Source organism: Sarcophilus harrisii, chromosome 3 (genome assembly GCF_902635505.1).
Source record: "Sarcophilus harrisii chromosome 3, mSarHar1.11, whole genome shotgun sequence".
In the NCBI taxonomy this organism is placed as follows: Eukaryota; Metazoa; Chordata; class Mammalia; order Dasyuromorphia; family Dasyuridae; genus Sarcophilus; species Sarcophilus harrisii.
Genome location: NC_045428.1, coordinates 30,705,098 through 30,718,365, shown reverse-complemented (window position 1 = coordinate 30,718,365; position 13,268 = coordinate 30,705,098). Strand labels below are relative to the sequence as shown.

The window sequence follows — 13,268 nt, the reverse complement described above, 5'->3', positions numbered from 1 at the left end:
TTGTAAACATTTTATCTGCAAATATTTTTCCAATTAAATAAGTACATGTTTGTCTTTCCATTTCAAAATATCTACTGCATTCTTTCTTTCAGGAACACTTGGAAATCCTTTAGTCCATTAAAGATCCATTTTTCTTCTCTAGTTTTGCTGGAGAAATTATGATTCAGCAGAATTCTTTGTCTTTTGCCTGCCCTTTTTGGCAATAGTTGCCCCGTCTTATGTGATCCTTATAATGGATCTTAGTATTTGAACTCTTTTGCTTTGGCTGCTTATAGTATTTATTTTCATTGACCAGGGAGCTCCAGGTTTTGGTTTGACATTCCTGGGAGTTATCATTTTGGAATTTCTTTCCAGAAGTAACACATAGATCCTTTTTATTTTCATTTTGCCCTGTGGTTCTGAAGTCTGGACAGTTTTCATTCATACTTACTTAAAATCTGTTATCCAGATATTTTTAAATGATTTGAGAAAGTCCAATAATTCTTAGATTATCTCTCTTTGACCTGTTTTCCAGATCAGTTATTTTTAATATAACCATTCATAGATTTTCCTAAATTCTTTTCAATCTTTTGACATTGTTTTAATATTTTGTATTGAATTGTTTTTTTTTCTATTCCGTTCTGATTTTCAAAGCATTTAGTTCTTTAGTGAGATCAGTCACAAAATTACTATATTAATTCAGGTGAGACATTATGAAGTTTTGAACCAGCTTGGAATTTAAATGAGGTTGTAGAGAGAGAATTGAAAAAAGTTAGTAACTGGATTTGGAAGGTCAAGGAGGTAAAAAAGCCTATCAAATGTTGAGAAGAAGGGTATTATCCTTATAAGAAATATGGTACATGGAAGGAGGACACATTTAAAAGAAAAGAACATAAGTTCCATTTTAGACATAAATTACGTTCCAGAACCCAGAGAGAAAGGGATTACAAAAGCCAAGGAAAGACAAAACTAGGAAGAGCAGTGTAGCAAAAGCTACAGATAGATCAAGAAATATGGACACCAAAACAATACCTTTGGATCTAAAATTTAAAAGATTGTTGCTGATCTTTGAGAGAAACATTGCAAGTCAAGTCAGTAGGCATTTGTTAAGTATCTACTATGGGTAGATGTGTATCACTGTGCTAAGTTCTAGGAATACAAAGAAAGGTAAAATCAGTTCAAGTCCTTAAGGACCTGATTATTTAATATCAGTCAGCCAATAAGCATTAATTAAATGTCTACTGTGTGCCAGGGATTGTGCTAAATGATAAGGATACCAAAAAAATGCAAAAGACATTTCTTGAGCTCAAGAAACTTACAATCTAATGGCGAAGACAATAAGCAAAGAATTGTGTACAAATAAATTATATGCAGGAAAAAAGTGGAAATAATTAAAAGAAGGAAGGCATTATGGAAATGAGGAGCTGAGAAAGACTTTTAGTTGGTACTTGAAGGGAGCCATGAAGCAGAAATAAGGAGGCAAATGATTTCAGTAATCAGGGACAGGGCATGGGCATGGGGGCAACCAGTAAAAAAAATGCCAGAGATCACTTTAGTAGCTAAACAGAAGATGGACTAGAATGAGGAGAAACAAGACAGGCAGACCAACTAGCCAGAAGAATATTTCAATTATCCACATGAGAGATGATATGGACATGCACCAGGGTGGTGACAATGTTTGGAAGAGAAGAGGGTTTTTACAAAAGATACTGCAAAAGTAGAACCAATGGGAGTTGGGAAAAGATTAGATATAGATTGGATCCAACATATTCGATAGGGGTTGATAAGAGAATAAAGAGTTTAGGATGATACCTAGCTTATAAACCTGAAAAGGTAGGATTATCAAAAGTTATTGGGAAGTTAGGATGAAGGAAGTATTTGGAGGAAAACATGGGTTCAGTTTTGAAAGTGTTGAGTTTAAGACTTTCAGAAAGATGTTATCAGAAGCCAAATTTCAAGGAGTTGTGAAGTCAGTGAATAGCGAAGGCAGCAAAATTAGACTCAGAACTGTAAGTCATTTGCCCAGAAGTAGTTGTTGAAAAAATAGGAATAGATGAGGATAATCAAGAGTGGTGGGGAAGAGACAGAGCCTTGAAGAAAGATCATATTTAGGAATCAACTAAGGATACAGCCAGAGAACTGTCAGTGAAATAGGAAAATTATGAAATCATATCATGGAAGACAAAGAGAGAAGGAAAGGTTGGTCGAAGTGTCAAGTATACAAGGGATTCAAGGAACACAAAGATCAAATAATGGGATGACAAAAAAAACTGGGCAAAAGCCAGCACTGATCTTTTCATGATTCCTGATATTAGAAAACAGATAACCTTTTTGTCACTAAGAATCACAAACCTTTCATATAGGGCAAAAAAAAAGTTTTGAATGATTATATATTTCTGCAGGGTTTTTAATCTGCCTAATTTTTCCTCATTATTATTTTAAAAGCATCAACTTCCCTAATGGCAAAAATAAAACCTATTTTGTCCCATTAGCTACAGGATTTGTTTTTTGTTTTTTAAGTGGGTAAATGAACCTCTGAAAATTAATGCAGGTAGAGTCATCTAAACATTTCAACTTCTGACAATTTGTAAAGGAATTCCATTATTATATTTATTCTCCTTCTTGCTCTCCCCTTTCATTGTGTTTTTAAGTGGCAAAGGAGAAAAATATCTCTTCTAAATCAATTCTGATTTCTGACCCAGAAGCAATATGGTCCATTTCATTTTAAAACCAGAGGCACAAGTGCTTCTCGGACTCAGGTAGAAGTTTATGAGCCCAAAACTGAGAACAATTAGCACTCAAATTAACGTGACATTAAAATCTCAACACCTGGGAAACGTTTCGTCATTTCTTGCAGTGGACCCCCTGCTGTACAGAATCTTCAGGCAAAGGCAATTAACTATGTGGGCAAATGGCAAGAGGAATAACATGGAGGGGAGGAGAAAATCAGTGATGTGTGGATGTATAGCTTCTCACCTCCTTAAATTCAGCAGGAGTCCATGATCCAATGGACCCCACTGGATGAAATGCAAGATCTAAAAGATATGAAATGCTTATTACTTTTCCACAAGTACCTTTTATCACAAACCAATTATGGGGCTGATGTTCATTGCACCAGCCACCATGGTCAACAGCACCAAGGAGAAAATTCTCTCAACTCTCTCCATGCATCCAGTACTCTAAGATATGGCATCACAGAACCACAAGTTCCCAGAATGGAAAGGGAGAGATCTCAACAACCACTGCATCTATTTTATGCCTGAAAAAATAGACACATATATGTGTTTTATATAGCCTATATGTGGGTATACATTTATATCTATACAATTCCCATCAAACAGACAATCCAGACCATTACAGGAACTCCAGCAAGAAGAAAACAACTACATCCTGAAGCTGGGTGTTTTCTGGGCCAAGAAAAACAAATATAAGCCTTCTTTGATATATGGCCCTTCAAATGCTTGAATGTCACAACAACTGTGACAAGGACTTTAATGTGCCAGACATGATATGAAAACAAGGAATGAAATAATCCCTCCTCATTAAGACCTTGCCCTTGAGGCCTTCATCCTGTGTGACATCCTTTGGATTGACAACGCCCTTTCTAAAATTTGGAGCCCAGAATTTTAAAATGTCCAGATGTGATAATCTGACGGAGACAAAACACAGGAACATTATCAGTGTCACCTCCCACTTCCAAGATATGGCACCCCTACCTAAACAATACATAAGATTGAAGTCATTTTCTTGGCCATCATGTCACATACCACTAACCCTTATTGAGCTACGGTACACTAATTTTTTTTCTTTTTTCTTAAATTGCTCTCTATTCATGGTTAATATGGACACATGTTTTTTTCATGACTTTACATATATAATAAATCGTATTGGTTGCTTTATCAATAAGTGAGAAAGAGAGAATTTGGAACTCAGAATTTTAAAACAAAAATGAATGTCAAAAATAATTTTTTTTAAAAAATAGATTGCTGAAAAGCCATGTTTTCCCCCAAAAGCTTCACTTTTCAGCCTAAGTACAATATTTTATCTTTATCTCTTTTAAATTTCATCCTGTGAGATTCAGCCTATCACATTAATTTTTAATCCAGACCCAGTCAATAATCAGTGAATTGGTAAGCACATATTAAACTCCTACTACGTTTCAAGACACTGCTAAGAGCTGAGGAGACAGAGAAAAGTATGGGAGAGAGACGTGACCTCAATGACCTTCCATATTATTAGAGAAGGCAATGTGAAAAAAAGGAGTATTTACAGAATATGTGCAGAGCATATACAAAGTCAGTTCCAGTCTATTTGTTAAACACCTGCTGTGTGTCAAGCACTAGTGATACAAAAGCAAAAAAACACCCTAAAATGTTGAGCTCTTCAGAATTTCACAAATGGGTGGATTACACAATAATGAGAGTGGGAAGGCAATAGCAGACAATAGGAGTGCTGAGTATCAGGAATCACAAGAATACCAGTTTACCTGTATCATAACATGTAATCTTTTTTCAGTTGTGGCCAATTTTTTGTGACCCCCATTTGGGGTTTTCTTGGCAAAGATGCTGTGCTGGTTTGCTATTTCTTTTTCTGGCTTATTTTATAAATGAGGAAATTGAGGCAAACAGGATTATGTGACTTATCCTGGGTCACTCGGCTACTAAGTGTCTGACACTAAATTGGTACTTTGGAAGATGAGTCATTCTGACTCTAGGCACAACACTCTGTGTACTACAGCATCACCTAGCTGACCCTAACAAGCAGAATAATGTTCAGGAAATCTAGAAACATGGGTTGGACTCATAAGTTGAAGGGCTAAGTTTACATTTGAAAGTGGAAGAAATAGTAAGTTATCTGGTCAAACCTTTGCTTTGCAAAAAAGGATCATGAATGAAATGATGACAACTTAAAAAGAAAGAAAATGAGAAGTTCTAGTCTTTAAGATTATGGTATTTAAAACTCAAAGTAACTGTTGGAACAAATTACTTTGTTAAGGTTCCTGTTGGGGAAGAATTTGGGCATTTACAAGTGTTACAAAATCTCCCTCATGACAAAAAGCTATTGGCTCTACCCATTTACCAAACTGAAAAAGCCTAGAATGATAAACTAGCCTATTTTAGGGCACTTTCCTGAAGAATGGCTTTTACTTCTCTTATATGGAGTTATTATATACATTAGATGTTGCAATAGATAGGGAAGACATCTTCCTGAGTTCAAAACTGGCCTCAACTTCCTGGCTGTGTGACCCTGGGCAATCCACTTACTCACATAATCCTTTTTGCCTCAGTTTCCTCATTTGTACAATGAGCTGGAAAAGAAAATGACAAACCATTCTAGTTTCTTTGCCAAGAAAACCCCAAATGGATCACAAAGAGTTGAACACAATTGAAATGACTGAATAGCAAAATTAAAATTTGGGACAATAAAAGAAATCTGGCTCCTTATTTCATATCTCTGATATGTGTTCATAGAGTATTTCATTGTTCATCTTGCCCTTCAAATACACAGAATTTACCTAGGAATACAATGTGAGACCCTTTTGTTTTACAAAGGATCAACAAGCATTCCCAGTGGGAAGTAAATCTTTACCTTTTGGCTGAGGAAGCAATTAGGAGGGTCATATGTAGATTTTTCAAATGAAGAAGCAGAAGCTTGGAGAAATAAAGCAACTTGTCTATATAAGATAGTAAGCAGATGAATCAGAAGTACTCCAGCTCAAAATCTGGGGCTTCCACCTGGTGCCATACTCGCCAACTGTCTCCTTATGTCAGGTAGTAATCTGGAGATTTGGGGATCCTGCAGAAAAGAGAGAGAGAGAGAGAGAGAGAGAGAGAGAGAGAGAGAGAGAGAGAGAGAGGTGTATATACACATATATATTATGTATATATATATATATATATATACATTACATTAATTATATCCACCTCAATTGGTTTCTTTTTAATCACTCATACTTAAATTTTCATCTACAACAGAATAAGGCTTTATGGGTAGTTATGATGAAAGACCACTTCACCATCTCTTTCCTGCCTGCTGAGATGTTTTGATAAGACTGATATTTCCCTGATGTAGCTTCTTTTCCCCATCTACAACACAGAGTAGGCCCAGCCCCCTTCCTCCTCTTCTGCACCATGGATTAACTTTCCCTAAAAGAAGGCAAAACTGTACCCTGGACCTGACTGGCCCCAGATACAGCACCTTGGCCACCTAAGAGCAAAAATCATTCCAGTCACCTGTAACCTAGGCCTCTTATACCCAGCAGATTTCTGAAAACATGGAAGTCACTCTGTCTTTACCACAGTCTATACTGATAAGTAAACTTGTTTATATATGGAGGGAAAAGGGAGAATGCTTCCCAAAAAGTGCCTTATTGCATATCCTTGCTATGTGGGGCAAAACTAAACTACTTTTCCAAACTGTTCAATCACTCAAGTGCCTCCCTTTGTCCCTGTATTGAACCCTAAACTAAGAGAATGCTGGCATTAGAGCCAACTCCAACAGATGGGATAATACCAAAAGGTGTATTTCACTGGATCTACCACAGAGCTATCATGCAGACATAATGTGATGTTCGTTGTGGGCCAGGACCAAGACACAATTAAACTACGTCATGAAATGGCAGCCTATTAGTGAAGAGCAGGGCTCTGCATTACAGATACTAAAAGTGCTTGAGATCCTCTCCAGATCTAAAATACGTTGCTAGATCTCAGTTTGAACCTGGACAGTTCTCTGATACATCTTTAGTTGCCTCTCTTTGAAACTCCATTTATGGGTCTTACTGCACTTTATCTATTGGATCACCACCAGTTGCCTAAAATACCCAGGGCTATTTTAAATTCAACATATCAAAACTGAATTCATCTTCCCCATAAACCTTCTCCTCTTCTTAACTTTGAAGTTGCTCCTACCCCTAGGGTCTCAGCTTCATAATATAGACATTACCTTGGACTCCTCCCTCTCCCTCACCCCACTGTAGTATCCAGTCTGTTGCAGACATTCCCATTCCTATTTTCCCAGTAGTTCTTTCATTCTAACCCATCTTTCCATTCACAGCTACTGCCCTAGTTCTGATGCTTATCATCCCTGTCTAAATTATTGTAACAGCCTCTAAGTGGTCTTCTTTCTTCAAGACTCTCCCCAAATTCAATTCCTTACTTCCAAACAAATTTTCTTTAGGGCATTACTTAGGAACCACTGATCTCCTACACAAGATCTTTCCTATTTTCCCCAAATGCTTAGTGCCCTCCTTCACAAATTACCTTGTGTTTAACTGTTAGGATATGTTTGCATTTATTCACTTTGTATTTATCCTGCATATAATTTAGATATCTTTGCTATATCGCCCATTTCTTTTTTTAAGGAAAGATCCATTCAATCTTTGTCCTTGTATTTTTAGGGTCTACCACAGTACCAGCTTCATAATAGGCACTTAATAAATTGTTTGACTTGTTGATTAAAGATGCAGGAAGCTCTTAGCCAGTCACTTCTGCAACCAAAGAATTCTCTTATTCTCAAGACACAGATGAAGAGGGAAAAACTGGATGGCAAAAAAGCAACCCTCTGAAGATTCTCAAAAGAAAGAATAACACTCATTATGAGTGGAGAAATATTTGATGGTCAAAATAATATCACAGAGTCTTAAGGATTTAAAGAACAGTTGGTAAACTCCTCGGCTTATCATTAAAGTCCTGCATTTTTTCCAGTTAGGCACCTTTCAAAATTTATTTCAGATTATTCCCCTTTATTCCTTATATTCCAGCCAACCTGGTTTGGTAGCTGTTCCTCAAACTCATTATCCCCTTTCCTACCTCCACACTTTGACCTAATCTGAGTCTCCTCCCTAAAATGCCCAATCTGTTACTTATTTTCTCTAGTTCTCTTCAAGCCTCTGCTGAGCAGAGAATCAAAGTTCATCACATTCTGACTTCACGAATGCTATTATAGGTCCAGGTCAGCTAGACAATTCACTTAAAGCTAGCCTGCCATCTTGTCCTATCACCATGTCTTTATCACTCAGGCAGACCTGGAATGCCCTCCTCCTCCCTTTCCCTCACCTTTGCCTTGTGGAATCTCCAGCTTCCTTCAAGGCCTGCCACAGATGCTACCTTCCTTAAAGTCTGGCCTTAATTGCCCCAATTTCTTCATGTGCTTTCTACCCTGAAATTACTTGCATTCGTTTATCTCTCTCTCTCTCTCTCTCTCTCTCTCTCTCTCTCTCTCTCTCTCTCTCTCTGTGTGTGTGTGTGTGTGTGTGTCCACTGCCTCCCAGCAGAATATTATGGTTCTAGAGGTCATGGACTATTCTGTTTCCATAACACTTAAATTGAAGTTGGTCGGATTGAGTTGAGTATAATTGAACTGAATCCCCTCTAGCCTATCTCGAGTCAGAGAACCCTAGGGATGGCCGTTCTTGCATATTGTCAGTTCATGCACAGACTACAAATGGGGCAAGTACATGTTTAAATCTCTTCCAGTAACAAGCAGGATGTTTTTGGAAGACTCAGCAGTAACAAGAGGCAGGAGTGCTAGGCTTTCATCTGTGTTCTTGCCCACCTATTCATTATGTAGTCTTTAAGCAAGTCAGATTAACTGTCTAGGCTTTGGTGTCCCAGTCAATAAAATGAGGGTGAAGGGAAGGTGTATGCTAAATTATTTCTCAGGTTGTTTCCACATTTAAACATCGAGGGATTTCTAAATGTTCTCTTTTCTGTGTTTTATAATATGATTTACATAAAACAGAGAGGGAGAAAGGGAAGAAGGGAGAGAGAGAGCCAGAGACAGAGATAGTGAAAAAGGGAGGCAGAGACAAAGAAAGAGAGAAAGACAGAAACAGAAAGACAGATAGAGAAAGGGAAAGAAATGGGGAGAAGGAGGAAAATAGAGACAGAGACTGATATAGAGATAGCAAAAAAGGGAGAGAAGACAGACAGAGACAGAAATAGAGACAGAGAAAAAGGGAGAGAGGGAGGGAGGGAGGCAGAGAGAGAGAGAGAAAGAGAGAGAGAGAGAGAGAGAGAGAGAGAGAGAGAGAGAGAGAGGGGGAAAAGAGGGAAAGAGAAAAAATATGTGTGTTCCACACCTGTGATTTAATTTCTGTAAAAAAAAACATAAGATGTATACTAAGTATACAAAGACATATATTAGCTGTTCTAATACAATTTGGAAACTCATCAATGGCTACAGTTCTTGATGAGTAACTCTAAAGTATGGACAGTGGGAGTCTCTCTCAGCATGAATGGCTTTCGGGATTGCTTCATGTGTCTTCACTGTCAAACAAAAAAAAGTTTAACAGTCATTGTCTTACAGACCTACCTAGTATAAGAGGTTAAGGAATTTGACTAGGGCAAGAAGGCATTGTCAAAGAGAGGCCTGAAACCTAGGTCTTTCTTACTTGAAGACCAGCCTTTCTATCTGCTGTACCATGCTGATTCTCAAAAGCTTAAACCTTGGGCAAAAATATCAGATTTTCATGAAATCAATCACACACAAAGAGTTGTCTAATTTATAATCTTACCAATTTGTATTATGATGCCAGGTTTATAGCAGGGGTTTTTAATCTTTTCTGCATCGTGGTCTGATAAAAACTGATGGACCCCTTCTCAGAATAAATTTTTAATATATAAAATAGAATACAAGACAAAGAAAACTGATTACATCAAAATAGAATTATCAATATGTATATCAAAACAAAATCACAAACTCCCAAGTTAAGAAGCCCTGCTTTATAGTATTAAATTATAGTACTGAATTACTCTAAATATTAAAATTTGTCAGATATTTATATACTATCAAATTTCAGTATGTCATTGAAATATTGCTTTGGGATAGGCCCCATTTAGCATTTTAATGCTTATGATATTTATATAGACCTTCAAGGACTTCACGTGCTGCCTCAGACAGTTGACTGGTCATCATTCCCTCCCCAACAATATCTGTTGACACTTGGGTTCAAAAACAAAGAAGATGGAAAATTTTTGGAAAAAATGTCAAGTAGGAAGCTACCCACATTTACAGGTAAGTCAATAAGCATTGGGACTTTCTTCTAATATTGCTCTCCTATTCTTGATTGTCTACTCTGATGATTGCCAACAGTGAGATTTTTACTCCAGGCCAATTTTTCCCTGACACCCCACATGGCCCTAGACTTCCATTCCCGCTCTTACTCTACCTCAAGACTAGATATTTAGGAATTCAAAGTAACATTGATATGCATTTTGCAACATATCCTAGTGTATACAGTAGAGAGCAGGACTTTAAGTCAAGAAGATTTGAGATGCTCTGTGACTAAATAACCCTCAGCAGGTCATAACCTCGCTGGACCTCATTTACATCATCTGCAAAATGGGAATTATAACAGTCCTGATCTTACAGGATTCTCATGAGTGAAGTAAGAAGATGGTCATTATGTACTTTTTAAAACTTTAATGGTTTTGTAAATGTAAGCCTTGATTATACATAGGATCATAGATTTGGAGTTGGAAGAGACTGGGACATCTGTCTCTACCCAGAACAATGATGGCTACTATTTTAGTTGTTGCTTTTTTTAAAAAAATAATAAATTTTTAATTTAATTTTATTATTATTTATATATAATTATAATTAAATTTTTTTTAAAAAATTAAAATTTTAAAAATTAAAAAATTAAAGGGAGAAAAATTTCATTGAGTCAAAAACATATAGAGTTATATATAGCATTTTATTATTGCAAAGCACTTCACAAATATTATCTTACTTTGAATTCACAACAATATTGGGAGGTGGGTCCTATCCTCCCCATTTTACATGTGAGGAAAGGAGGCAAATCAAGATTAAGTGACCTGTCCAGGGTCACACAGCTAGTAATGTGTAAAGCATGGTTTGTATTGTGGTCTTCCTAACTTCAGAATTTTTATCCATTGTACCATCTGGATATCTATGGAGAATCTAGTCTTTAACCCTGTCTTTCCCCTGGAACTTGGAGCTCGGAGGAAGCCGGGAGACTAATTCAACTCCTTCATTTCAGAAATGAAGAAACTAAGATCCAGGCAGGATTAAGTCTTTTGCCCACAATTACTCAGGGTCGTGGAATTCTAAGCTTGGGCTTTACTGTGACCCACTGGGTTTTGAGTCCCAAAAGGCTTAAAACCGAACAAGTAAACCTGAAGGGATATTGAAAGTCATTGATCATTTCTGCTCATTTGAATAATGTCTGGGAAGAACAAGACAAGCATTAGACACCTTTATGGTAACTGTCTCCAAACTCATAAAAGCCTGTTCCATCCTGAGGTGGATCTTATTATATAATTGTGTTAGATCTTTCAGCATGGGGGGGGGGGAGGTAAAAGGGGAGGCCAAAATGCATAAATGTCACTTCTCCAAAGGGCAGCGTCTCCTCTAGCTCCCACTGCCATGCTCAGAGAGTGGGAACATGACTGGCTTTGCTAGTAAAGATTTCATATCTATTAATATTAAGGTATTTTTATAGCCTGGTAAAGGGAAAGAAAGTACTTCAAAATTGAAGGGATAGAAAACAGCATAAAAGTTTATTGTTACAATTTTTAGAGCACAAAACCCCCTTCAGCCCACTGACCCGGGAAGACGCCGCAAGACACATGGAGACGATGGGGAAGAGGATCTTACCGATATTGGATGTCATCCGAAGCACTAAATTAAATGTAGGTGTATGAATCGACTCTCTCTGAATCCAAAAGCAAAGGAGCACAAAGCCTCCAGATAGAAGAAAGATGTTTGATGTGTTACGAGAGTGGATTTTAGAAGCCTCTCTCCGCAAATCCCATTTATTAAACAAAGCCGGTTTTAGCTAATGATTTTATTTATTTTACATTTTAAAAGATTACAACTGGTATGCTCCACAGTTGCCAACATTTATTACATTAGCAGAAAGCTTAAAGAGCCCTTCTTTTGGTGTTTTCCTCCAATCCAATCCTGGATTGCCTTAAGTTTCTCATTTCAAACCAATAACAAAATTTTAGCAAATACAGTGTTTTCGCTATTTTCATTTATTGGTCTATTACAATCTAACCATCTCCTTACTTGCATGGGGAATTACATGGTTTTGCAGGCCAATGCCTCCATATTGCCCTGATGAATTGGAGACCACTTTTAAAATTTCGCCATTTATCTTTATACATCCTGAAAGTAAATTACCTAATTTCACTCTGTGATCAAGGGAAATAGATGCTGGGTTTTTTTTAGCGCTTGGTTTGTTTTTTGTTGTTTGTGATTTAGAGACAGCATGCTGTGATGGATCGAGCCAAGAAGACTGGTTTGGATGCTAGCTCATTGGCTGTGTGACCTTCAGAAAATCACATCACTTCTCTATAAAAGCATGAGGTCTAGCCTAATAACCTATAAAATCCCTTCCAGTCCTAAATCTGTCATTCTATGGAAATAACCTGGACTATTTAGCAGTTTTTAATTTTTTTTCACTGAGAGATCATCAAAGAGATATTTCATTGATGCACCCTTAGAGCTACTGATTTCCTCTCTTTGAAGACTGAAGGTTGAACGAGTCAAAATTTTTTCTTGGGGCTATTATGTTCAATCACGGATTTGATGTTCTTGCCTTTTAAGAGAACTGTCACCTTGTTCCATTTCTCTCTTTCAGAGTCATCTTCATGAGTTTCCTTGACCAAAAATTCTCATCACCCAGCTGTTGGGTTTCTGGTCCCAAACATCTCCAAACTTGGAGAGGATCTATAGCCCCTAGGATGCTGGGTACCCTGGTCTCTACTCTAGGTCCAGATGTTGTCTGCTTAACTAATGGGACTTCTGGTACAGCTTTGAGAATGCAGGGCCACCTCCGTGCCACAGTGGAACCAAAGTGGGACTTTCAGAGTCCCATAGAAAAAATTCTGCTCATCTTTTCAAGCAGATTTAACATCTACTTCTCTTCTGAATAACATCTTTGGGATTTTGAAAAAGTCCTAAACCCTCTAGTCTTTGTATTATAAGTTAACTCAGGAATAGGGTACATTAAAAAATATTGTTTCCCTACCCATCCCGACTATCTGACTCTGTTGTAATACTGCTCCCTCATCTAGTCTCATGAGCTCTCAACTCCTTTCCTCATCATCCCCTCCCCACATATAAACACTTTCTTAGGTGCAGCCAAATATTCCTTCTTAAAAAACACTCCCATTTCTCAAATCCACATTTTTGCATAGATTGTCCCCTTATTTGTGAAATAGACTTCAAACCCATTTCTGCCTTTTAGATTTTCTTGTTTCATTTAAGGGTCAACCCTGATATCATTCTTTTCTAATCTGACTTCTTCTCCTCCTCCCAAA

At 37.3% G+C, this 13,268-nt stretch overlaps 1 protein-coding gene across 5 annotated transcripts in view; it reads left to right on the top strand.

The window, feature by feature from the left end:
* Positions 1 to 13,268, top strand: part of SPATA16 (spermatogenesis associated 16) — a 261,200-nt gene that overhangs the window by 204,354 nt on the left and 43,578 nt on the right. For all 5 annotated transcript variants that reach the window (XR_004232757.1, XM_031957676.1, XM_031957674.1 and 2 more), the window contains 2 exons: positions 9,847 to 9,993; positions 11,521 to 11,633. Coding sequence is in view for 4 of the 5 variants with exons in the window: in XM_031957676.1 (XP_031813536.1) it covers positions 9,847 to 9,993; positions 11,521 to 11,633 (260 nt within the window). In the remaining variant the exon portion in view is untranslated. The remainder of the gene's footprint in view (positions 1 to 9,846; positions 9,994 to 11,520; positions 11,634 to 13,268) is intronic.